Source organism: Lynx rufus, unplaced genomic scaffold, assembly GCF_022079265.1.
Source record: "Lynx rufus isolate CCGP_SWC_20201006 ecotype Redwood Valley unplaced genomic scaffold, mLynRuf1.p SCAF_10, whole genome shotgun sequence".
Classification (NCBI taxonomy): Eukaryota; Metazoa; Chordata; class Mammalia; order Carnivora; family Felidae; genus Lynx; species Lynx rufus.
In genome coordinates this window covers 29,462,837-29,489,850 of record NW_025814824.1, presented here as the reverse complement: position 1 = coordinate 29,489,850, position 27,014 = coordinate 29,462,837, and the positions used below count along the sequence as shown (strand labels likewise).

Genomic DNA, 27,014 nt, shown 5'->3' with positions numbered 1-27,014 from the left:
TGATTTCCTTTGCTCCTTTAGTGGGGAAACCAGGAAATTTCACAAAATAGACATAAATATCACACAGTGTCTTTTGAAATAAAAGCATTCTAAGAGAATAACAAAAGAATTTTCCCTAGCTGCCTAAGAAATTATTTCTTCTCTTACCTGACTTTTCTCCATGAGGTTCATACATTGTTGCACTAAGTTTAAAAATGATAAATATGATGCCATCATTTTAGGCTACACATGATCCAGAAAAAAAAATTGCACGTTTAATATGTTGCTTAATTGCAAACAAAGCTTGCAATTTGAGAGAATTGGGATTAGGGCTAAATATCTATTAACTGCTCTTTCTAGAGATTTGGGGAATAGGATGACCCTTTTTTTTTCTTTTTTCTTTTTTTTTAAATAGGCTACAGTTTCACATGGCTTCCAAAAGAAATCTCTCTCCCTTTTTGTTTCCCACACCAATTGATTTATCATTTTGCTTGCAAGCAGATCCAGAATGTTAGGGCAAGAACACACTCACTTTTTTCTCGTAACTTTTTTGTTGCGGACCGAAACCAGTTGACTTGAATAAATTTTTCTGAGGCCTGAATGTAGCCAGCAACGTGGAAAAATCTTGCCATTCAGGGCCGTCTGAATGTACATTTCAGCCACACAGTAAGCTGCATTGGTAGGCACTGGACTGCTAAATACAACCATTTTTCGCAGCAGCGAGTTAGACAGGTGATTAGCATAATTAGCACCGAGCAGCTATACATATGGTAATGCTGAGTGTGTAAATGCCAGCTGCGGTGTAAAATTTATGTCAGGGGTCGGCAGGGCTGTGCGAAAGTATTGTGTTCCAGCTGCAGGTCAGGGCCGCCAAAGCTTACCTCCTTTTCTCTTGTTGGTGAATACGCCAAACAGAAGAGAAAGACAGAAATATAACAGATACGGCTTTGATGGAACAGCCCAGTTCTGTGCAAGAAGGACTGTTCTATAAAACACACACATACACACACCCTTGCACACACTTGCAGAAATCCCGTTGCTTTCTCTACAAATCGTGTTTACTTCATGCAGGGTGCACGTAAACGGCAGCCAGGATGCGGGTTTGGGGAGGTACAAGGACCAAGTGATTTTTCTGGGAGGAAAAGTTTTAGTCACTGAATTTTTACAAGGCGTTAAGAGTTGTTCTGTTTCTTTCCATCCTCTTGCTGACCGCCCCCCCCCCCACTCCTGCCCACATTGTTTTCCTTCAAATTAAATGGGAACACCCCTACCTCCCCCACCCCCACCCCATGGGATAGGACTGTAATATAAGGTTCCAACAGCAAGACTCTCTTCCCAAATTGCTTGACTGGTTTTAGCAAAGGACTAGAAGTTCCTTTGTGTTGTTTTTCTGAGGCAGCTCTGCTCACCACTTCACTGCCACTATCAGACCCATGACATCCTTTATAGATAAGAAAAGAATCAGTAGGGCTCTTGCTGGAAAGGAGGACAGTCTTGAATGGTTCACACCCTTGGGAATGCATGATGGGGGAATTTATGGCTGTGACGAGTTCATGCATTTTCTCTGCTGTCCCCTCCCCTTTTTTTCAGTTGGTGGCTATAAGGAGCAGTGGTGGTGACAGAATATAGTTCACACCATGCTGACCTGGTGATGAAACTTCCTCGAGGCACCAGGGGGTCCTTATGCATCAGTCCCTAATCCAGCTAATCCTGATGGCAACAAAATCATGAAAGTGGCCCCCAGGGAGGGTATGGGAGATAAAGCAGGCCAGCGTGATGTTCCTCAGGGCCCTGGGAGCCTGCCTGTGGAGGTGGGGACTCACATTGTCTTCTCCCCTGTGCGTGCTCAAGTAGGAGGCCGGTGCCAAGAGGCCCAGGCCGGATAATGGCAAGAAGACTGTTTAGAGCAGAGAGGTGATGTCAGCCCCACAGAAGCTGAGAGAAGGGAGCTGGGGTTAATGTTATGCAGCAGCCCGAATGCTGGGGTAGAGAGCCCGCAGCCCGGGCAGGCACTTGGCTTTTGTCGTGGTTGTGTTGTGTTCTGTTTTTATTTTTTGAGTGAAGAATTTAGGAGGCCTTAACTAAGGACTTAAAACTTGATAACAACACTGTCTTTGGTCCCTGGGTTCTGCTTCTTGGTCCAGCTTTGCCTCTGAGCATGCTGCTCTGTGTCGAACCCTCCCAGGCTTGCTCAGCTCCTGCAAAAGGACAGGACTTGAGTTTGCATCTACTTGCTTATAGACTGGAGCACTCAGGTGAATCTTGGTAGCGCCTGGTACAGTTCCCAGTGGGGCAAGTGTGCAGTTAGGGACAGAGCAGATCTCCATCCCGTTCCAGCCTGCCGGAAGCCAGGAACATTCTTGAGTCCACAGGCTGTGGCTTCACTGGGCCTGTCTTTGAGGGGGCGGGGCCGGGGGGGGGGTTGACCGCAGCCCTCATTTGCCACAGCAGCAAGTGACCAAAGAAGAATGGGTCTCCTAACAGATGCAGTGTGATCTTGGGAGCTGCTGGCCCTGGAGAGAATACCAGGTGGGGGGAGCTGCGGCAGGCAGCAGGTCCGGTGTGGGCACAGTGCTGGGCTGACCTGATCGTGTCCGACAGGGTGAGCGGGCAGCTCCAGGGAAAGCCATTCAGAGAAGCAGCCTGGGCGGTAACAGATGGCACCACAAACAGCTGGTGTGGGGGCTTGTGGTGGGCACATGCTCAGGCCTGCTACCCCTTCTACCACGTTCCACCCTCCTCACCACCACCACCCCCCTCAAGCTGTCCCTGGGGAGGTGTGGGGATGTGTCCTGCTCTTGTCTTGTTTTTGTGGTTTTCACTCACTGGGCTCACTTCATGAAGGCAAATTCTCTTTGGGCTATCTGATTCTAGCATTTTCCCATGGCAACACCCAAGGGCACAATCCCACGAGGAGAAAAACAGCCCTGAAGCTTAAGCAGCAGTTGGCTAGTCATGAATAAAAGAGATGGCTGGAAGACTGACTAAAACTCACAGCTCAGGAGTTTTCAGCCAATTGCCCAAATTACGGAATCTTCATTTTTTTCAATTTAGAAAACGAGCTGGTGCTAATAATTTTGCAGTTACACCCTTTGGAGATTTGTAGTTTTTCACCCTCACAATAACTAATCGCAACATTGAAAGAAGGACCTGAAGTAACTAAAGGGGAAGAAAAAAAAAATCTCTCTAGAGGCTGTTAGATAATTCATGGGATTAATCAAATGCAAATGCTCCGCTTGCATATACACAGACCCCATTTTCCTAATTGGACTCTGAGTGGGTACTTTTCAGGCTGAAAGGGTCATTTGTTTTGACTGATTGACTTTTTGAGGCTTTGGGGAGAATTAATATCTTATACAGATGACTGCCTGTTCCCAAGGCTCTGTATTGAGGCTGTTCATTCATTTATTCCTCTGACACACTGAGTGTGCGCATGCGCCTGGTGTGCCGAGATAAGTGGGCAGCGGGCGGTGCCTCCCTGAAAGGACTTGGAATTTACTGGGAAAAATACTTCGTTTGGTCCCTCAGATCACCTTTATGTGGATCACAATAAGCTTTTGCTAAAAGTTTTGTGCATGAATGCTGCAGCCGTTTATTAAGCTCTGTGCAAGGGCCATGCTGAAGAATGGTACAAGGTGGGAGAGCATCATGAGGGGAACATCTCTTGTCTACCATGGAATGGAACAGCACTGGCCCAGAGGTATGGACCCCTGGGTGGAATGGTTTCTCACCTGTGCTGGCCCTTCTTCACCTTGGAAAACCATAATGGTTTGATTTAGGGAGGAAAGGATCAGCAGAGCTTGAGCAAGAACTTCTTTGGGGAAGTGATGCTTTTTACCCCAGCTCTTTCAAAGAATTGGTTTAAGCCTCAGATTTCTGGAGAATTTGCAGGTAAAGAGGCCTAAAGCTGTGTACCCTAGTCTCTCTAACCCCCTCCTCCAAATCAGGCCCCTCTGGGGACCCCAAGGAAAATGGGGGGCTGTTACTGCCACCCATGAGGTTCTACTGAAAAAACTATCTCCTCACAGTGGCAGTAAACACTGTGGGAAGCAATGTTGTCCTTTAAGCAAAAATGCCAACCGTTGTCCTGTGTAATACTCTGGTGCAGGTGCATTCTAAAAGCTCTAGCTATGAGCTTGACACAGTCTGGTATATGGAATTCAGGACTTCTAAACTCCTATCCTCAACTAGTACTCAGAAGCCACAAGGCTCTCTCTCTCCAGGCAGTTGGACTAGGGTTGAGGGTCGGTTCCACCTCCTCTCAGCTGGGGGACCTTGGGCAATTGCAGCTACTTTTCCTCTTCTGTAAAATAAGGGTGATGATACATGCCCTGTGATGCATAAGCAACCGAATGAGGGGATGAGTTCAGGGTTTGGGAAATTTCACAACACATTGTTAACACTCACACCAGTTTATAAGGTTAGTAGTATCATTTTCATCCCATTTCATAGAGAAGGTTACTGAAGCCCAATTATGTCACAGGGACTCGTCCCAAATCTCAGTGCTGCCTTTCTGGTCCTGGTTCCCACCACCTGACTGTCCAGTCAGCTTGCCCCAGCTTGATGAGGGAACAGCACCTCACTGAGCAAAATATTTATAAATAGGTAAAGAATGAGTGGGAAATGGGTTTGCAGATGAAAAACATACACAAATGTAAAAGGCTATTTCGTGTCCCAGGATCCTGAGATAACATTTTTCATGAGTCTTGTTCAAAGAGTTTGATTGTTATTTTATTGTTAAAAGTTATTGCATTTGGAAGAAGGAAAAGAATATAAGAGGACTTTAGAATTTAATGAATATGCATGTTTTGTTTTGTTTGTGTTGAGCTTTTTAATTCAGATCCCTACCAAATAGCTTTCTTATTTTTCTCTTTTTGTCACATGGAAGTCTTTAATTATATGGGTTCTTTGCAGAAAAATTAAGTAGTAGTGATAACCCTCAAAAAGGGAAATGGGTAAAATATTATCCATAAACCACCACACAGCAGTAGTGGCTGTTCACATGGCTGTCAGCATTCATACGTCTACATCACAAATACTGGATCATATGGTTCATTCTGCTCAGTAGTCGGAAATAATTATGCAGTATTTCATGAACAGATTGTTTTTTAAATAGAAAGGACCTTGACCTTGAACATGGGACAGAGAAGGGAGAAAAACCATCTCCCCCAGACTGCACCTGTAACTTCAGTCGCTTGAAATGGGGTCTGTGGGGCTTCCTGCTGATGGAGCATCACGCTGATGTGTGATGAGGAAGACTCACAAGAAAAGGAACAGCTTTGGGCTGTCACCCCGTTGTGATTTAGGATAGGCATTTGCTAGGGTAGCAAAAATCAGGGGAGTCCATAAAGTTGCTCTGTCCAGAGAGGTTTCTGTTTCTGGTAGCTTGTTCCAGAGCACCTTGGGTGAATACTGATGTAAGACCATACGAACGCTGAGCAGCTTATGACACAGGTACACCCGAGAAGGAGCTAAGTCTACCAGTGCAACCAAATGAATGACATAATTATGGTCTCACCAAGCTCTAGCCACACTGGCCTCCTTTCTCTTCCTGCAGCAAGCCAGACATGAGGGCTTAACAGTTGCTGGTTCCTCTGCCCAGACACTGTCCCCCCCAGCTCATCAAAGTCAGCTTAAATGTTACTTCCATTTAGGTCTCCCTGGGCTACTCCATTTGAAGGGGGCTTCCCCCCCTCCCCACCACCCGGTAACTATCCTGGCATTACCATCTGTGTTTCCTCCAAGGCACTTGTCATCCCATGAGATTATCCTATTGATTTGTTTGTCTACTGCTTGTGTGCTTCACTGGCCAGCAAGCCTTTTGGAGCAGAGAACGCACCGGTCTCACCCCGCATAGCACCCCGCTGTGTAGCACACAGCAGGCACCTTCATATGCTCCCTGGGTGAGTGTTAGGACTCTTTGTCAAGTAAAGCGGATGTCGAGGAAACTTTTTAAAAAGTTACCAAATAGTTTTGCAAAAATAATAGATGGAATGTTAAATAAAATATGGCCATGTCGTATGTAAAACCGAATTGAATGCTACTGAAAAGTAGGATACAGCATAGGTGCTGGAGGCCATTCAGGGTTTTTGAACTCCAGTTGCTCAGTCTACCTATGATGAGAGTCTTGTCTTGGTTGAAAATGATTGTCACATTAGCAAAATATTACATTTATCACTAGAGCAAAGAAATGAAGGAAGAAAAAAATATTTTCAGTTCCAGAGACATGATAGACACCTTTATTAAAAAATATACATCTTTAAATATACATTTTAAAACATCTAAAAAGTGACACTATAAAGCCCTTGAGGTACGTTTTATATCTTGTAGGAAATAGCATCATTTTTGAAAACCCCTGTAATCAAATAATTGCTCGAATGTGAGGTTGGTCTGGAAGATGTAGACAGTTCTTTTCAGGAGCATGAACCTTGCATTTGATCTCTATTTTTGTGTGCACTCGTCTCTTGGATCCTCACCTTATCGGTTATAGTTAGAGGCAGCTGCTATAAAGCAGGAGAGGTGGGAGGGAGTGTCTGTGGTCCCACTCTGTTGATGTTTGTTTTTACCTCATGGTTGAATTCACCTGAAGCTCTAAGCGTCAGGAAAAATAAAGGAAGTAGGACTTTGTAAGCAGAATGAGGGATCGTGTGCTGTGCCAATGCTTCAGGAGCTGGTAGAAATCTAAATGATTTATAGGTGTGGGGTATTGATGTCATATAGCCAGGAAAAAGGAAGGAGTTGAGCTTTTTTTCAAAAAGGCTATTTGGAGATCTTGGCATGGCAGTCTGTAGCTTTTCAGAAGTGACCTCTGGACTAATAATTGGCTTTTTAGCCTCAAACAGCCTTTTTATCTCCAGAGAATGTGGATTGAGTCTAATTCAGTTCTCTAGTTAATTGCTTGAAATAATACATTGTGATTCCTGCCAGAAGGAGCCAGACCCTGCCTGCAGGCAGCTTTAGAAGAGCATCCTGAAAAGGCCTAGGACTTCATGTAAATTTATCCTTTGTTGCAAGTTTCCTATGTTTTCCTGTGGTCTTTCTTTAACTTCAAATTGATTGCAGTATCCTGGGCAATTCCCCAGGGCATTTGTCAAAGTTTTCTGCACAAGGAATCTTAATACTTTCTGTAACTGACTGATAATATCCTTCCCTCTGCCCCTCCCCATTTCTCCTTGCCCCTCCCCGCTCCTTCTTCCTCATCCTCCCCCTCCTCTCTCCTCTTGGACACACCCAACAGTATGTTGGGCCTCACCTCACAGTATTCCTCAGTGGCCTTGGCCATCTGCGTGGACCCACACACATGATCCTGCCAGTCTGTGAATCTGGACTAGCTTTCCTAATGAGGGCATTATTTGCTTTTTAGCCGGCCCCCTTGTTTATAAAATATGCCAAGAGAACTAAACAGCCCGCTGTTCCCAGTACTTCCTTACTTGCCCAAACCAAATGTTTATGTCCTTGAATGCTAAACTTGAAGAAAAAGGATTCCTCCTCGTGGGAAAGCTTACCATGATTGCTGAAGGCTCTTTCTACACTGTAGCTGAAGGCCTGTTTTCCAGTAAACATGAAACTTACCAGTGACTTTAGGAACTCTTCAGACTCACTGTTCAGACTCATCAGCTGGCCTTGGAGTGTGTGTGTGTGTGTGTGTAGGGAGGGGGAGAAGGGTAGGGGGTGCTGCTTGCTCTAGGATTGTCTCTCTCCTGCCCTCCCAGGCCCTTCTGGAACAGCCCCTTCCCTGTGACCATATTGGATCAAAGCATGCTCTCCAGAGCACTCCCAACTGCATCCCCCCACACCTACCCTGTTGGGAAGTGACACTCCCTCCCCCCCCCCCCCCCCATACCTCCCAGCCAGGTCCAGCATTCTGAGCTTGGCTTATTCTAAAGCCATAGTTGAAATATAACCTAAGACCTGAGAAAGAAAACAAAAAGCGTACCTTGTTGCCCTCACCTGTAGCATGCCCCACTGTGGCCAGCCTCCTGGAGAGCCCGGTGCTACTGGGGCAAGGCTTCTGGGCTTGCAGCAGGTTCAGGATCCCTGGGGAGCTTCTGGAACACAGGCTGCCTGCTCACAGGCAACTCAGAACCTGGTACCTTTGTTTCCGGATGCTGACCAGGTGAGTCTGATAGAGCCAGGATCCAGAGACTGGCTGTCCTGGCCACAGCTGAGACATTTGGTTCCTCTCAAGTACATCTGATGTAAATCACATTATTTATCTTCTCCTGGCAAGTTTTCTGCGGAGCACACATTTGCCACCTTTCTTTGTTTCTTTTTCAACAGGGAGAAACATTTCCTTGTTACCTTTACTAGATTATTTAGGAGAAGAGTGTAAATTGAAGCCATTTATCTTGAAATGTGCTGCCGGGGCACATTGTTTACACAAGTGAAAGAAATTGTAACAGGGGTATTTGGTCTGGTCTGCAAGGAAAAGGTGTCTCAAGTTTTCCTTCCCCTTCCCCCTTTATACATATGGCACATTAGTTAGAAGGTGCACAAAGCACGTATGCATTAGGTTTGCATATGCAACAGGTTTGCATATGCAACAGACAGGACAGTTGTTCATGGCCTTAGTATTTTTTCCGTGTTTTTTTTTTTTTTAATTGGTGAAATGAACATTGCCAGTAATAATAAAGTGAACGTTATCCCCCAAACATCAGTCCTGCATTTTCATGACCAGAGATAATTTATCCTGTATCCTGTACCTCTTAGTGAGATAACAGAACATGAATTCACGGGGATATTTCTGTTCTAACTGAAACCTGTACATGTTTGTCAGTTGGTGGACGAGTAAGTCGCGAATTAAACTATACTCGCCAGAAGATTGGAGAGGAGGCTATGTTTAATCCTCAGCTCATGATTCAGACCCCGAAAGAAGAAGGTGCTAACGTCCTGACCACGGAAGCTCTCCGACAACACCTGGACTCCGCCCTCCAGGCCAGCAGAGTCCATGTATATATGTACAACAGGTAAAGTGGCGGGAAGAAGCAGCTGGTTTTACTAAATAAGGTTGTGCTGGAAATATGCTTCCAGTGTTCAAGTAGTTTTCTGATAAGTGGGATTTTCTTAAATCTTGAATTTCATTTCTAGAGTTTGGTAACAGATCAAATATGTTATAATGTATTTTCACTAAGTATCTTGGCACTATATACCCAAATGAGTATGAGTTTTCAAGCAGCCATTTGGGTGGCTATACAGCCATTCTGAGGATCTTTCCTGCTTAAGATATTTTTGGAGCAGTTACATTTTGAATTGCCTTTAGTCAAAAAGACTGAGAAAAGAGGGGCATCTGGGTGGGGCTCTGTTGGTTAAGCGCCCGACTTCGGCTCAGGTCATGATCTCGTGGTTCGTGGGTTCAAGCCCTGCATCAGGCTCTGTGCTGACAGCTCAGAGCCTGGAGCCTGCTTCGGATTCTGTCTCCCTCTCTCTCTGCCCCTATTCCACTCATGCTCTCTCTCTCAAAAATAAATAAACATGAAAAAAAATTGAAAAGAATGAGAAAAATGAAAGACTTTACGTATGGTTACTTTGTATTCACTACAGATATTGACAGCATGTGTCACAAAGCATATAGCGGTTGAGTCACTATGGTGAATTCTTACTGACGGGTAGGCAGATATGGTGGAATTATAATACAGCCTCACAAAATATTTCCCTTTAGCTTCAAAACTAACTTAACAGTGCTGTGGGTATAATAAAAGCATATGAAGAGTTTTGGAACAAAATTGACAGTCCTTCTTCTCTATTTAAACAGTGCGTTATTCAGGGCAGGGACCACATCGTGTCCATTCTTCCACCCCCAGCATTTAGATCAGAATTTGTTGATTGACTAACTGCCTAGATTGATACATTTGAACTGGATCTTCTCCCTGAACTATTGGGATGACTGTCACTAAACCCTGTTTTCAGGGGACTGCTTACTCAGTTGGCATTTGCCTAACCCCAACCTGTCCCTCACCTCTTAACTGACTGGTTGATGACACAGTTATTCACAGGGGAGGTGAGGAAGTGCCACTGTACACCTATTCAGAGGCCAGGGAGAGTGAAGGGAGAAAATAAAAGGAAAATCTGTACTTGTCCCTGCTACGGTAACCTCCACTACCCATGGTCTTCACTGGATTGTCTCTAAGACCCATCTAGCTGGAGGCAGCACCCTAAGGTCCAGCATGAGTCACATATCTTTGACATGCTCTTGTTTCCTCATCTGTAAAGTCAGTTACTGATCAAGTGTGGTCTATTATCCTCAGGAGGTTCTGAGAACGAGATATATAATGTATGAAAAGGAGGTATTCTAGCACTCTTGTCAAGCAAACTTGGCTAGTGAGCACATCCCCGATCTTATCAGCACATCCCTCCCATTCTGCAGTGGAAGCAACTCCCCAGGGCAGTTTTGCAGAACTTTCAAGTAGAGGCCCTGCTGGGAATTTGGAAATAAGTAAGTTCCAGGGCCACTGAAAGCATGTTGTGACCCATTCTTAACACAATGGGACCCTACCTTGAAGGACTTGTCACTTAGACACTTAAGGAGAAGATGTGCGTGTCTGTACAATGAAATTATATTCTTAATCTGAGATGGAACCAGAGAACTTTTATGTGTTGGAATGAGCTTTAAAGAACACCTAGTTAAACCCATCTCATTTTTTAGATGAGAAAACCAGGAATTAGATTAACTGGACCATTTGTCCAAGTTCATACAATTTTTAAACACTAGAGCCAGTTTTCAAACCCTTTCTTCTGGCTCCAAGCCCAGGGGCTTTTTTAAGGCACAGCCATGACCTCTCAAGCAAGTGTAAATGAGTTCACTGATCAAGTGATATTGACAACCTACTCAGGCTAGATGGTCTGTGTTGATGCTATGTGGAGTTCAATATAAACATACACATAGATACATGAGTAGGTGGGTGGGTGGATGGGTGGGTGAGTGGATGGAAGGATGGATGGATAACTTGGGCCCTGCATTAGGAGCCGATGGTCTAGCTAGAAAGAGGAAAGTATCACACCATAGATGGGCATGTACGAAGCCAAACACAGATACTCCCAAGTCCAGGTGCTCCACTTATCAAACAGATCAGACCAGCAGTGTTCTGTGGTTCATGAGAAAGGGGTCATTTTCAATAGCCCTGGGCAAAAAAAAAAAAAAAAAAAGCCTAGTGGGAAGGTGTGGCATTTCAGTGAGGACCCTGAGGGATAGATGCAAAGGTTCCACAGGAAAGAGGGCTAAGTCCAGAACATTCCTTTGGGTGACCAATAAAAAAAAAGAAAAAGGAGATGAATAAATAAATTAGAGCAATTTAGAGAGACTCAAAAAAATTTTTTTCTCTTGGATTTCCCATCCCTATACTTTCCAAATTTCTTCTTTTTTCAAGTTAAACTCCCTGATACACTTGGAAAGGCATGTGCTTATAGAGCATTTTTCTAGAGATGTCAGAGTTCTTTAGTATTCTATAGATAGATGATAGATAATAGAGATAATTGGTGATCAGTATATTTAATAACATTTCTATAGAACAAGAATAAAAAACTGTAAAGTCGGTAATCTGTCTACCTGGCAATGCTGTTTACAGCATTCATGGTTCAGAGCAGAATTCGTTTGGAACACTGTCTGTTAATAAGGACGTTAACTGCCAGTAAAAATAAGTCAGTTACGTTTTCCCACCTAAATATATGTTAATACATTATAAACCTTACTAATTAGTCTCCACGTATTTTGAATTTGTGATAATTCAACTGAATTATCTGCCCTGAAGTTGTTCAGTGTATGTAGAAAAGCAGATAATGGCGTAAACAAGATTATTGGGAGAACACTTAAGAAAACAGGACTTTTCAAGTACTTTGGTAGCATTCATTTACATAAACACCCACATGTTAATTACAATTGAGTATTATCTATTCATTAAATTAAGCTTGTTGAGTCTTTACTTGCCAAAAGTTGTGTTCGTTTTGACAGATACCTAAAAGTGATCAAAATTGCAGTTCTTTCTATATGTTCTGTTGTCCTGATTTTGCATGGATTTCCATACTTTATTACAGTGAGAAATGTTTGTCTCTCCTTTCTATTTTAACAGGCAGTGGAAATTGGAACATTTGTGTTACAAATCTGGAGAACTTATCACAGAAACAGGTTACATGGATCAGGTATATTTTCTTTTTTTGCATACAATTCTCAAAAATTCCTCAATGCTATGCATTAGCCTAATGTGTGGCCTATTTTTGTTTGTTTTTTTTTTTTTAACTTTGACAGATAATAGAATATCTTTACCCTTGTTTAATTATTACACCTTTGGATTGCTTCTGGGAAGGGGCAAAGTTACAATCTGGGACAGCGTACCTACTGTAAGTGTGTGATATCATTTTCTGATGTCTGATTTCTGAACTTTAGAAGGTTTCTGTGATGTTACTTCATCATTGTTTATTCTGTTTCAGTTTTGAACAAGAAATAAAAACATTGAGATTCCATGGGCATGTTTTGAGTGAATAGTTGGGGGAGAGGGGACTTTAGCAGAATGTTTTTCCTCTTTTCAAAAAAAAAAAGTTCTGAAGGCATCATTAAATTTCATTCACTTTTACCAACCTATTTATATGCAAATAAAATGCAAATTATTTCAGAGTATGTATGATTTTTAACTCTTTAATAAGATATTTGCAGTTTTGCTGACCAAGCCCTTCCATAGGTTTAGTTTATTTTTTAAGCAGAGAATTTATTAGTGCGTGCATGTCAGAATTAAACATATTGAGTTAAAGTTCAAGATCTTCCTGTGAAGTAAAATACTAACCTTTCTTTGGATCACATTAATGGCATTTAAGGGGGAAATCCGCTATCTTTGAAGGCCGTGGCAGGGGATGCTTCACAGTTTAGCAGTTGGATATTATACATACCACGTCATTTAAGGAGTAATTGTTAATCAGTGTAGACATTTTCAGTTAATTATGCAAGAGTTCGTGCTTGGGTTATTGTTTCTGTCCTAGCTTGCACATATCTGCAAAAGCAATTTGCAGTGGCCATACCCTGACCTTCAGTGTACAGTTTTAGATGGGAAATAAGGGGTTTTGTGTTTTCTGGTTGGGAGATTCTGAATAATGACTTCAGCCTGGTTAAGCAGCTACAGTGTGGTTTGAACCACATAACAGGCAGCCAAAAGCCTTTCTGGTCTGTCAACAGCACAAATTCAAAAGTGAGTGTGGGGGGAAGTGGCCTTGATGGTGGTGATGGCAGAGGCAGCGGGGGGCTTTCGGGGTCGACTGCCAGGCTGTCAGAGAGAGCTCATAAGTATGGGATTATTAAAGGTAATGGAGATCAAATATTTTGATTGATGACATTTACAAAGCATTTATTAGGCTGGCAAGTGCTAATTTGACATTGTGATTCCTTCTCCCACCCACCCCCCACCCCCCCCTAATTTTGGATCTCAGTCTTTTGCTAGGAAGTGCCCTTTGGCTAATTGTGTAGTAGGTATTAAATATGACATATCAGCCAGTAAAGATTCTTTGATCGCTTCATTAATTTACAAGCTCTCTGCTTGGCATTTTTGTTCATGAATTACTTTCCTGACTCAGGTTTGCATACAGATACACTGGAAAGGGGCATTTATTTTGTATGCCAGGGTCCCAGAATTGCAGCACAACCAGAAAGCCTCATGCAATCCAGACACAATATATACAATATACGCCGTCTTGGAGGCTTGGAAAAGAGGCTTGGAAGCCTCCTTTCATGGTCTCGCCTCCTAATTTCTTTCACAGAGGTAAGCCTCCTTTGCAGTGGACAAACTTTGACCCTTTGGAATTCCTAGAAGAGTTAAAGAAAATAAACTATCAAGTGGACAGCTGGGAGGAAATGCTGAATAAGGCCCAAGTTGGTCATGGTTACATGGACCGGCCCTGCCTCAACCCGGCTGATCCAGACTGCCCTGCCACAGCTCCCAACAAAAATGCAACCAAAGTGAGTACAGTCCTCGATTCTTCCCTGAGAGAGAAAAACTTGATGTCTTTCCCCCATTTGGAGTTCTATTATTTTCATTTTTAAGATTTGATTCTCAACGACTTTTTTTGTCTATGGAGCTAAGTTTGTTTATAGAGCTAAATTTTGCTGTAAGATTTGCCATACGCCTCTCATTAGCCTTGTTATTAATGTTCTCTCTGAAACAAACAAGCCCTTAAAGCACTGGATTTTAACAAGGCATGTGACCTGCCTACTGATTCCCGTAATTATGTGGCTGTCTTTTTATTTTAGCCTCTTGATGTGGCCCTTGTTTTGAACGGTGGATGTCATGGATTATCCAGAAAGTATATGCACTGGCAGGAGGAACTGATTGTGGGTGGCACAGTCAAGAATAGCACTGGGAAGCTTGTCAGGTAATCCAACATATGGAGGAAAAATCCAAGCCGTCTATTTTTTGTCCTTTCCTCAGAAACCACTTCCCTTCTGACATCTGCAAGTGTATTTGCATTAATACCTAACTGTTATCCTAGCTAGCCGCCTGGTGTAATAGAATCTTAGGAAATATTACTGGACCAGACCAGCTTGAAAGAACACCTTGTGGGGGATTTTTCAAGAGGAGATTTGTTGTTTTCATTGAGACTCTAGTTAGTGACTACAGGTTTTTAGAAGACCTGTCAGGTAGAAGATCAGGACAAGTGTAAAGTGGGCAGAAAACATTGGTCATAGCCAGTGGGGTGAAATGCTGTGACAGCTAAACAAGAATGATCCTCTGTGCACTCGCGGACTCTGCTCCGGCAAGCGTCAGGCTCTCCGTCTGAGATCTGTCCCTTGGGAGAGCCGTCGTCTGGGATTTCTGCACAGGCAAGCACGCAGCGCTGAGCCCAGCATATCTGGTCAAGCTATCTACTCCCCGACCCTTCCTGTTTCACTGAATAGAAACTGAGAAAGGAAATTGCCTATTAATTTAATTTCGGGGTATATCTGTAAAAGGTTTGTAAGGTTACACCTTTAATATGGTACATCAATCTATTAAATAAAATAACCATCAGGTCCTGTTTAATGGAAACATGTGCTCACATAGAAGGAGAGAATGGCCACAAGTGAGTTGGGGGTGCTTGTTTGTGATTCTAAGCTGTGAGAACTACTTCCTGGAAATGCTGATGTTGTGTCTTTACCACCCATCACAGTGCCCATGCCTTGCAGACCATGTTTCAGTTAATGACTCCCAAGCAAATGTACGAACACTTCAAGGGGTACGAGTATGTGTCACACATCAACTGGAACGAGGACAAGGCAGCAGCCATCCTGGAGGCTTGGCAGAGGACGTACGTGGAGGTAAATCGCCAGCATTCCGACGCCTACCTTTGAATCTGGGTACAAACCCCTTAGTTACTAAATACTTCATTGTAGCAATGTTTTAAAAGATTTTTTTTTCATTAGAATTTATTTTCAAAGCAAATTGTCATTTTGGGTACTTGGTGGGATGGAAACTTTTCTTCCTTTCCTAGATAGACATTGAAAATCTTAATGTCTGGGTGATGCTAATTCTAATTGGGATGCCTGAAATACTCTGAGTAACCAGTTGTGAACTCCAGAACTAAGGCATAACAGTGTTTAAAACAACAACAACAACACTTGGTTAGCAAGAAAAGGTGTCTGGAAAACATTAGCAAGGCATAGAATCTATTCACAGCTGCAGTCCCCTTGGTTAGGTCATATGACAGGAGCTGGCCTTTGTTTCCCAAGCAGTGACCTCTGCTGAGCTGCATGTGACCTTTTAAAAATGGCCAGCAAACAAAGTGGGGAGGAGTCACCACAGGAATAAGTTGTTTTAGATTAGTGGGGAGCCGAGGGGACCCACAGATCAGTTGTACAGTGGCAGAGAGGTGAATAGGTGGAGTAAATAAAGCTTGGAGTGGGCTTCAAGGATTCTGGCTCACCGCAGCACCAGATTCTCACCTGATTAGTAATGGCCTTCATTGTTCCAGGCCCAGGGTCATTTCATGTTAGTCCAAGTTCAAACCTGGATCATGTAGAACTCTTCAATGCATCAGAAAAAAGTGAGGGTTGAGTGGAGGGGGCATGTCCCCCAAGATCTGTGCTGTCAAAGCCCATTGAAGCTTTAATTCCATGTCGGACTTTATCCTTATGTTGTGACCACAGGTAGTTCATCAAAGTGTCGCCCCGAACTCCACACAGAAGGTGCTTTCCTTTACCACGACGACCCTGGACGACATCCTCAAGTCCTTCTCTGATGTCAGTGTCATCCGAGTGGCCAGTGGCTACTTACTGATGGTAACAGTAAATTCAGTTCTCCTGGGGGATGGGGTGGTTGGTTTGGTTTTTAGTTTTTATCTTTCCATGACCGCTCCTGCTTTTTAACTGCTCTTAACACACACGTGCATCCAAGACAGAGAGAGCTCTGCTTCATAACGGTTTCAAAAGTGGTCGTGTAAAGCGTTTTCTCCCATTTGTAGTTTGCCCATCTCTGACTCATATCATTTCATGTGATGTCTGTAATGTAAATTTTTTGTTGTTGGATTCAATAAGTTCTACTTTTTGATTTGGGGTGATGGGTGGGGGAAAACATTAGAATCCTTACACATTCTAATGTTTGGCTTTTGTTTTGTGTCTCCCCCCACCGCCCCCCATCCCCCCTTGTTCCTTCACCTGCCCCCCACCCTGTGGTTCTGCTCGCAGCTTGCCTATGCCTGTTTAACCATGCTGCGCTGGGACTGCTCCAAGTCCCAGGGTGCCGTGGGGCTGGCTGGCGTCCTGTTGGTTGCACTGTCAGTGGCTGCAGGATTGGGCCTGTGCTCATTGATCGGGATTTCCTTTAACGCTGCAACAACTCAGGTACTAAAGGAGACATCCATCCACTATTTATTGACAAACACCCCTCCCCAGGCTTAGCCCTGCGGCCTCCTATGTGTCCCTGTCACCTAAAGAGTCTTCCGTCCTTTGCCACCAAGATGCCACACTTCGGGGGAGGGGGCTGCTGCCTCAAAGTGGAGCTCTTGGCAGTGGGGGGGGTGGGTCTGAGTGGGCTTGTTGCTTGGTTGAGGCACTTCACTTATCAGTGAAATTAAGACCATTTATTAGAGCCGTGGTTCCCAAACTTAGGTGTTTGCTAGAGTCACCTGGAGGGCTTGGACAACTCAGACTGCCCGGCTCCACCCCCAGAGTTTCCAGTCATCACTTCTCAGTGATGCCGGTCCAGGGCTCATGCTCTGAGATCTGCTGCTTTCCATGAGTCAGATTCTTTCTCATTTATTAATTTTAAAAAATATAACGGAGCTTAGAAATAGAAATGCACAAGATCTCCTGTGTGCTAAAACAGCTCGATCTGGGGGATTTAAGCCTCAGAGAAAACTAGATTCAATGGTGTGAGCTGTCCTTTGGGGAGCTTGGTGGGGGGGGCTCTGGGGGTAATGTTTTCAAGGGCTCGGGAGTGGTCAGAATTGGGCTTCACACATCTGATCTGCTGCCCTTTGTTTTTGCCGCAGGTTTTGCCATTTCTTGCTCTTGGTGTTGGTGTGGATGATGTTTTCCTTCTGGCACATGCATTTAGTGAAACAGGACAGAATAAAAGAATCCCTTTTGAGGTAATAGAAAAGAAAAAGAAGAAAGCTTTGGGGACAGCCAAACTCCCCTCTGTTCTTGAGTTTTTGTCCTCTAATTTTCTGTTATCTGGCCCAATAAATATTTCAGTCCCAAGTCAGTGACGTGGTACTGGCTCTAAATAAGTAAAACAAGTTAGAAGAATCTCAGAACACTTATTCTAAGGCCCAAATTTGCTTTTCTGTTTTGTGTGTGTGTGTGTGTGTGTGTGTGTGTGTGTGTGTGTCTCACTTTGTCCCCATCACACCCTCCCCCACACCTTTTTTTTTTTCAAGTGTATTTATTTTGAGAGAGAGCAATCGAGGGAGGGGCAGAGGGAGAGAAAGAGAGAAAGAATCCCAAGCAGGCTCCACACCTTCAGCACACGGCCCAGTGTGGGGCTCGAACTCATTAACCTTGAGATCATGACCTGAGCTGAAATCAAGTGAGGACATTTAACTGACTGACCCACCCAGGTGCCCCTCCCCCACACCTTTTAAATATGAAAATTTTACTTAAATCGTTATCTTGCAGCTCTGTGCTTTGGATGTCAGAGCCGTGAACAACACATAACCATGTAGATAATCCTGAGAACTTTCTCAATGCCAGTGTTAGGGGGTAAGGCAGAGATCGCCCTTTCTTTCTTATACCCCAATGTCAGCATTATCGACTCTCTGCTGTCTTACTTTGTCATGTATGTGAATTGTTCACACAGTCTGTGCTCTGAGGGCACCCTGTCCTGTGCAGTTTTCAGCACTGTGGTTTCTCGTGCTCAGGACAGGACTGGGGAGTGCCTCAAGCGCACGGGAGCCAGCGTGGCCCTCACATCCATCAGCAACGTCACTGCCTTCTTCATGGCCGCATTGATCCCGATTCCCGCTCTGCGGGCGTTCTCTCTACAGGTGAGTCTCCAGTGATGAAACCTATGGTGAGCACCCCACGTTGACTTTTCTCCATTAACACGCTTCCAGTACTACTGTAGCATGTACCATATGGATCTCGTGTGGGTGGGTGCTTCTTTAAGCCATAACCCTCACAGTCCCCCTGAAATACAGCCCAGGGTTCTTCCCTTCCTTTTAGTCCTGTAGCCCAGATGCCTGTGGCCTGGGTGTCCTCAAAGACCTGGTGCCTTAGGGAGCGGCTCTTTCCTTTACAGTTAAACTAAAATGACACCAGAGCTGCTCCATATAGGATGCCAGGAAGCCCCTGCTCCAGATATCCAGAAGTCCTCTGGTCTCATCCACAGTGCGGCCAGCTTCTGGCCATCCCTGCTTCGAAATCCCACTCGGTTTCTGTGCTTACCCCAACATGCCACCCTCTGTCTATTTCCCTAAAGCAGCCTCAACACAAGGCAGTTGTACAGAACACACTTCATTGACTATGAAGACGAGCTTGCAGTATAGACCAGGCTAGGCGATCACTTAGAATTGAACACATGGGGGTTATAATGGGTGCAGATCCTCCCCCACTCCTGCAGTCCAATCTACATATAACATTTTTTTTTTTCTGAGAGAGAGAGAGGCAGAAGGAGAGGGGGAGAGAATGTTAAGCAAGCTGCACGTCCAGTGCAGAACCCTTCATGGGGCTCAATCTCACAACCATGCAATCATGACCTGAGTCAAAATCAAGAGTCTGATGCTTAACCTACTGAGCCACCCAGGCGCCCCTGCATATAATTTTTGACTCTCCCCAAACTTAACTAATAGTGGCTGTTGACTGGAAGCCTTACTGATAACATAAACAGTCAATTAACACATATTTTATGTTCCGTGTGTTATATACCGTATTCTTACAGTAAAGTAAACTAGGGAAGGAAATGTTATTAAAATCCTAAGGAAGAGAAAGTACTTTTACAGTGCTGTAGTCTATTTATTGAAAATAGCCTCCAAGTGGTCCTGTGTAGTTCCAACTTTAGTTGTTCAAGGGCCGGCTGTATTAGCTTCCACTGTGCAGATGTATTGGCCACCCTCTGCCTGCAGGGGGTTCATTGGTGGGCCCTTGCTTGCCACCTCTCTCCTAGTTCCCCCACAGTCTCTTCTGTCCTCTCCTCTGCCTTCTTTTGGTCTCCTCGTCCCCTCTCAGGATGCACAAAAAGACTCAGAATTCCTTTCCCTTCCTTATGTGGAGCAGTTTGGCTCCTGCATTGTTCTCCTTCCAAACTAGGCCCTTTCAAAGCACCAAGATATTTTTTGAACAAAGAGCCAGCTTATGTGAACGGTAGGAATGGAGAGCTCCCTGGGCTGGGGCCACAGCAATGGTCCATTCTGTGCTTGGCCTGCAGGGCCGGTATCGCCCTTCAGCTGCTTGAAGCCCCCAGGGATCTGGAAATCGATCAGCACAGCAGGTGAAAGCTCACCGCCCAGTTTGAGATGTGGCCTTCCTGAGCCCGAGATGGTTTTGGGTTTTGATGTCTCAAAGACGTTATTGCAGTTTTGTGAATTAAATTCAAATTTTATCTTTCTTTTTCTCTTACAGTGTGATACGTAATTTATGAGATGGCCAGGTTTTTAAAGGAAACTACCTTTGGTGTCACTTTTTAAGCCTTATTACGTCCGTCGTCTTCATGTTGCTTTACTCTTGTAAATCACCAAAAGGTGATTGTGACCAGGAAGAGAAACGGACAGATGATAGATTATGTTTCTCTTTATACTTTGTCAACACGCTTCGCTCTTCTGTAGTCTTCATATTTGAATTTCACTTCACTAATGGCTAATAAAGACCTAAGCAAGTAATGATGCTACTGCATTTGGGATGCTAGACTTACTTAATATTTAGTGTAAGACAAGACATGAAAAAAGATTTTTATACCAGTCACTATGACCACCACCCCCAAAAGAAAAAGGGTTTATTACAAAAATATATATAAAAATAGAAGCAGTAAGTGAATTAATGAATAAAGGTAAGCCTTTAATGACCAAAGCACAGGAAAATGAAAATATAAGTGCTCAGTAATGTGGAAGATGAGTGAACATTGCCACTAAATTATGGGTGCAACCAAAGTTCTAGAATGCCTTTTTGCATGGGCATCTGCGCCCCCGCATTTTGTCTCCCGTTCTTATTACATATAGAGCAGATTCTAGTATTGAAAAATTGTTATCCTCCTTGGACAGTGGGACCCTGTCTCCAACCTCTCTCCTTTTCTGCTTGCCTTTTTCTCACTGTTCTTTATTTCCGCTCTGCCTCACACTCCTTCTTTTCTTCTTGTGTGTGTCTCTCATTTTCTCCTCTCCTCTCTCAGTATACACTGATGATTCATCAAGACATACTCTCCTTTAATGATATCCTATGGTGTGGTGCTGAAAAGCTACATGAGTTGTCCTTACATCTTTTAGAAAATCCAGTGCGCTAAATTCTCCCAAGGTAAGCACCTTACCAAGAAGAGAGGAGTACTGTGAGTTTTGTATTTCTATTCTGAGCCACTGGGGTACCACTTTAGAAAATTGAAGACTTCCAGGAGTCTTCATTTATTAAAGACTGGCTCCGCCATAGCACTGGCTCATGCTCTGTCAAAAAACTAACAAAAGCAAAGAAAAGGAAAGAAAAAAGAAGATAATGTAAAAAGAAGAGAGAGAGAATGTGTTTTGCAGTAGCCATCAGAAATTTACATTGGTTTCCTTTTAAATGCACTGACATTCAAAATCAACCATTAGGTAGCTTCTTCTCTTTCTTTTAGTGAATAACATTAAGTTGTGCCTCTGGGTATTCATTTGTGTTTATATTTTCAGGATACTACAGATTAAGCCTCAAAAGAGAGAGCTCTACAGTGGTTCGGTCTAATAATAAGTCCATGTTAATTTAGGATTTTTCCCTATGGAAATTTTCCAATTGTCTAACTTTACAAAAATAAATAGAAAAATTTTCCCCAAAGAAACCATCTTAGACTTCCTTGTCAATGTCCATCCATCTGTCCAAATACCACCTCTGTGCCAGAAAGCAGTGGCTTTGGTAACCAGTGCCCCGCACTGGGCTTTGCTGGTAACTGAGTGGTGTTTGTTCTTCAGTGAAAACTCCCAGAACAGAATGTCTTATTGTTCCAGACAGTATGAGGGTTTCAATGAGGGCCCCCCTAGGCAGGGCCCAGTTGTCTCCGTGTCGCAGCAGGGCCACCATGGGTGCGTTGCAGGGGGCAGGGTGGAACACGGAGGATGGGGACATTTCCCTTAAGCACCGGAATTAGAATTGATTGACAGTGCAAATCATCCCCATCATCTTTTCAGATTTTCTACAATTTCTTAAACTCCCCTTTGCTCCAGCGATGACACGTGTCCCTTGCTGAGAGACCTTGCAGTTATTTATTTATTTATTTATTTATTTTTACTATTTTAGTGCACTTGAACAGGGCACTGAAACTGTGTCGTTTTCTTGTCAGAATACGTGCTACCTGTGTATGTAATATGCCACTTGACAGTAAGCATGGGCAAGATGCTACACTTTGGAGTTCTGGGGTTCTTCATTTCCCCCACAGACTCCTCCAGTGGATATGGCTGTTACCAGATGTGTTCCACAGTCACTGTGGAAGCATCGGTGTCATTCGGCCCAGAGCACCTGGGCCACTTGCGTTCCTCATCCTCAGGAACTTCTGTCCAGAGTGAGGCCCAGAGTGTTCAATCTGCATTCCACCCCTGAATTCTGAACATGCCTATCATAGAAAGAAAAGCTGAAGGGATTCCACCTCTGGGACTGAATTTTCCTGAAAAATCTCCTTGAGAATCAAATCCGTTCTTCCCAGCACCCCTGTGGTCAGATTGGTCAGGAGTCCTAACCCCGCCTGCATCCATCCCCTCAGGAGGTGACCAGGTGACAAGAACTCCCAGGTCTCAGGCTGAGGGCTTTGACATCAAGCCTGTATTTAAATTCTGTTTACTCCATAACCTGAGGCAGGTGACCATCCTCTGCACCTCGGACTCTCTGTTAGGTAATAGTGTCAACAGCAGTAATAATGGCTGACCTGGTTGCTGTGAAGACCGGATGAATCATGTGTTAATTCCCTGGTCTCTCATTACTCCCCCTTTTACTCCTTTCTCTTTCCCTCCACAGAATTTTACGTGTCCCCCTCAGACACCGCTTGTCAGTTTCCTCCACGTGGTACATCCTTCCTCCTTGCCCCCCAGAGTCCTATTTTTGTCTTCTACACCTCCCAAGTACCTGCCTTGACCACCCTCTGCCCGCCATCCCCACACGCACCCGCACCTGCACGTTCTTTCCTCCTCTGAGCTGCTCTGAAACCCTGTGCAAGCTTTTACTACTGTATATTATCAGCCTGAATCATAATTTGTTTAAGGGTCTGGCTGTGTCGGTCCTTGGAGAGCACCGGGATTTTGTCTTATTTCTCTTTTTGTCTTTAGTACCCAGCTCAGTACCTTGCCTTTTCTTTTTAAAGTATTTGCTTCTTGGATGAATCCTCCAGGCAAAATAGTAATTTGCTTATTAAAACAAGTCTGACCTTCCATACATTAGAGTGGTTAAGTCCACAGGTTTCATATGTTTTGAGTTGATGAGGAATCTCAAAGCAGACTAAGAAGAGAGAAGTTATGTAATTTTTAGCAGAAGACTTGATAATTTTTTGGTTTTGTAGACTTGACAGGGAATAAATTATTGAAGGTCCCTTTCCAGAACTTACACTTGCTCTCTCACCTTGAGCATAAATTCACAATTACTATGAAAAGTTTTTTGCAAAGTTCTCTTCTAATTCTGTTAGGTATCAGTTATAATCAGTCAGGTTTTCTTTTCTCACCTGGAGATTTACCCAGTTGGAGAACGTTTTAGAACTAAGTAGTTCTTCAGAAAGCTTCCTAAGAATTTTTAATTTGCAAAAAATTTTCTGATGATTTCTTGGTTACTTAGCATTCCAGTTGCTTTTTTTCTTTATTGTGCCGCTTCTTTCCACGCTTTTCTGAAGGGGAGAGCCCTTTCAACTGTCTTCTGTTGACTTTCCCCTATTAACAGCCCAATTGTGTAATTTTTACTAGGTCAGCAGGAGATTTGCCAAAGCACTACAGAATCTAGCCCCATGTTTATTCTAGGTTATGGAGTGACTTTTGAATCTGTACTTATTTATTCTGCATACTATAATCACACGCAGGAATTTCTTTCTGCCTTACTCTCCTTGACCTTTTATGTTACTGTGCTCACATACCCCACAGGCTGCTCCAGAGGCTATTTGGAATGTGCCTATTAAAAACCTCAGGGGATGTGTTTGAAATTTTATTTCATGTTTTAAAGGTGACATTTTGATATACCCAATCCACTTTACATATAAATATTCTAAGTATAAAATCAGAGTTGCGTGAAACTCTTAGAAATGTTCTGAAAGAGGAATGTTTGTTTTAAATTAAAACATGTCAAGTATATTCTGTATTCTGCCTTTGTAAATTTGGTTTGATTAGGTTGCTACCAAGACACTCCTTTCATTCCTGTGTTTGTACATCATGGGTTCGTGAAATTCTAAGAGATGGAAAGGATCAGAACGATGGGGCCTGTTCTAGTCAGATGGTCTCTTAATGATGGAAGAGAAGCAAAATGATGAGAAACTCCAACATCTATTTCAACTTTCTTTCATTTCCTTACTGAAGTGCTTATAAAGATGATGTTTGGGGCGCCTGGGTGGCGCAGTCGGTTAAGCGTCCGACTTCAGCCAGGTCACGATCTCGCGGTCCGGGAGTTCGAGCCCCGCGTCAGGCTCTGGGCTGATGGCTCAGAGCCTGGAGCCTGTTTCCGATTCTGTGTCTCCCTCTCTCTCTGCCCCTCCCCCGTTCATGCTGTCTCTCTCTGTCCCAAAAATAAATAAACGTTGAAAAAAAATTTTTTTTTTAAAAAGATGATGTTTAATTTTTTTAAATTTTTTTTTTTCAACGTTTATTTATTTTTGGGACAGAGAGAGAGAGTATGAACGGGGGAGGGGCAGAGAGAGAGGGAGACACAGAATCGGAAACAGGCTCCAGGCTCTGAGCCATCAGCCCAGAGCCCGACGCGGGGCTCAAACTCACGGACCGCGAGATCGTGACCTGGCTGAAGTCGGACGCTTAGCCGACTGCGCCACCCAGGCGCCCCTTTAAATTTTTTTAATGTTTGTTTATTTTTGGGAGGGAGAGACAGAGCATGAGCGGGGGAGGGGCAGAGAGCAAGGGAGACACAGAATCCGAAGCAGGCTCCAGGCTCTGAGCTGTCAGCACAGAGCCCAATGTGGGGCTCGAACTCACAAACCGTGAGATCATGACCTCAGCCGAGGTCGAATGCTTAACTGACTGAGCCACACAGGTCGCCCAGAAAGATGTTGTTTAAAACATCTTTATTTTCAGAGCAGTCCTCTGGCATATTGGTGACCTCTGCTTTTTTTTTTTTTTTTTTTTTTTTTTTTTCCCTGCTTCTAGGCGGCTGTAGTAGTGGTATTCAATTTTGCTATGGTTCTGCTAATTTTTCCTGCAATTCTCAGCATGGATTTGTATCGACGGGAAGACAGGAGATTGGATATTTTCTGCTGTTTTACAAGGTACAATTTCTGGCTGCTGTGACTTTTATTTGTTGGGTACAAAGTGGTAGGGTTTAGAGAGGTCTTTAGTCTGTGGACTTGGAAGAAAATGTAATCAACAGGGCTTGTACCAGCGTGATGGAGGCAGAGGAGATAATGGACGGAGGATGCTTTTTTAGGGATATTGAAAGACTGGGGCTCTCCCCGCCCCCTCTGCCCCGCCCCTGCCAACAGAAGACGCAATCACAGCCCCAGGGTTATGATGTGCATGGCCATTATTTCTCCTGTGGATCACTTTTGCTGATTATCAGGAGTGTGTCATATCTGTGTGGATTCAGGCAGAACAAAGGTTTGAAAACCAACCATCCAGAAAAAATACAGCCCTTTGGGTGTTGTGGGATTGGGGGGGGTGTTTTGGGGCAGTTTTTAGGAATTATGCTTTGAAGGGGTTCATCAGCGTGTAACTTGATTTTGTCAGCCAAATTCAGGTTCAGCCATCCATTTGGCTTCCTTTGACTTACTAGTGTCTATGTCCAGATGGTTAAATCAGGTGACATGTGTGAAGTTGAGCAGTACGATATTTTCCTCCTAAATCAGAGCTATGTAAAATGGATCTTGTCAGTTATTGGCAAAAATGAAAGCACTTTGTTTCCCTGTTTCAGTTATACCACTGCAACATATTTTTCCCTCTCAGCCCCTGCGTCAGCAGAGTGATTCAGGTTGAACCTCAGGCCTACACGGAGACTCACGATAACACCCGCTACAGCCCCCCGCCCCCCTACAGCAGCCACAGCTTCACCCACGAAACCCAGATCACCATGCAGTCCACAGTACAGCTTCGCACAGAGTACGACCCCCACACGCATGTGTACTATACCACTGCTGAACCACGCTCTGAGATCTCCGTGCAGCCCGTCACCATGACCCAGGATACCCTCAGTTGCCAGAGCCCCGAGAGCACCAGCTCCACGAGGGATCTGCTTTCCCAGTTCTCGGACTCCAGCCTTCACTGCCTTGAGCCCCCCTGCACCAAGTGGACACTTTCATCTTTTGCCGAGAAACACTATGCTCCTTTTCTCTTGAAACCAAAAGCCAAGGTAATCTACCAAAACAAGATTCTTGTCTTCAAGAAATGGCAAAACAGTCTCCTTTGGAATTCATCAGGTTGCTTCTTTGGGTGCTTCTTTCAGGCCTTCTAAAGAGTCCATCCATTTAGCATGTGAGGCCATTTTAATGAGCTCATCTTCTACAGCAGTGAATCTCTATGCAGCAAGTGCTTCTGTGAATTTAGTTCAACTTCTTACATTATAAACATTTCATTCTTCATGAGCTTATTTTTAAAATGTGCTTACTATGATTACTTGTTTTTCCCTGCGGGAGAATGACCCCTACATGCTGCATCCAGGCCATTGTGGTGATAAAAGTGAGGTCTAAACCAAACAGCTTGCTTTTGTTGAGGGAGAGTCGATCCCATCCTCTGACTCTGATCTTGTGCCTTTTACTGTGTTACAGGTCGTGGTGATCTTCCTTTTCCTGGGCTTACTGGGGGTCAGCCTTTATGGGACCACCCGAGTGCGCGATGGGCTGGACCTTACAGACATTGTGCCTCGGGAAACCAGAGAATATGACTTTATTGCTGCACAGTTCAAATACTTTTCTTTCTACAACATGTATATAGTCACCCAGAAAGCAGACTACCCAAATATCCAGCACTTACTCTACGACCTTCACAAGAGTTTCAGCAGCGTGAAGTATGTCATGTTGGAAGAAAATAAACAGCTTCCCAAAATGTGGCTGCACTACTTCAGAGACTGGCTTCAAGGTAAGGTACTGCTAGAGGGCGTTCGCCCTTTGTAAACTCACCCTTTGGCCCTTGGTGTGTTCAGCGTCCACAAGTTCCCTTTGTTCGCTTAATTAAAGTGTTAGATTATAATGTAACACTGACGTGTTTCATTGACTCCTAAGTGTTGCTTAAAATTCTTATATAGACTGTTTCTGGGGCAGCCTCCCAAATCTGGCTTTCACCTATTAAAT

The 27,014-nt window shown here is 44.0% G+C and overlaps 1 protein-coding gene across 1 annotated transcript in view; it reads left to right on the top strand.

The window, feature by feature from the left end:
- The window catches only part of PTCH1 (patched 1), a 63,385-nt gene that overhangs the window by 12,283 nt on the left and 24,088 nt on the right, over positions 1-27,014 (top strand). The window contains exons 3-15 of the mRNA XM_047103076.1: positions 8,756-8,945; positions 12,042-12,111; positions 12,218-12,309; positions 13,714-13,912; positions 14,204-14,325; positions 15,100-15,247; positions 16,076-16,207; positions 16,613-16,768; positions 17,419-17,517; positions 18,289-18,414; positions 24,883-25,001; positions 25,675-26,077; positions 26,493-26,802. Of these exons, the coding sequence (XP_046959032.1) occupies positions 8,756-8,945; positions 12,042-12,111; positions 12,218-12,309; positions 13,714-13,912; positions 14,204-14,325; positions 15,100-15,247; positions 16,076-16,207; positions 16,613-16,768; positions 17,419-17,517; positions 18,289-18,414; positions 24,883-25,001; positions 25,675-26,077; positions 26,493-26,802 (2,166 nt within the window). The remainder of the gene's footprint in view (positions 1-8,755; positions 8,946-12,041; positions 12,112-12,217; positions 12,310-13,713; positions 13,913-14,203; positions 14,326-15,099; positions 15,248-16,075; positions 16,208-16,612; positions 16,769-17,418; positions 17,518-18,288; positions 18,415-24,882; positions 25,002-25,674; positions 26,078-26,492; positions 26,803-27,014) is intronic.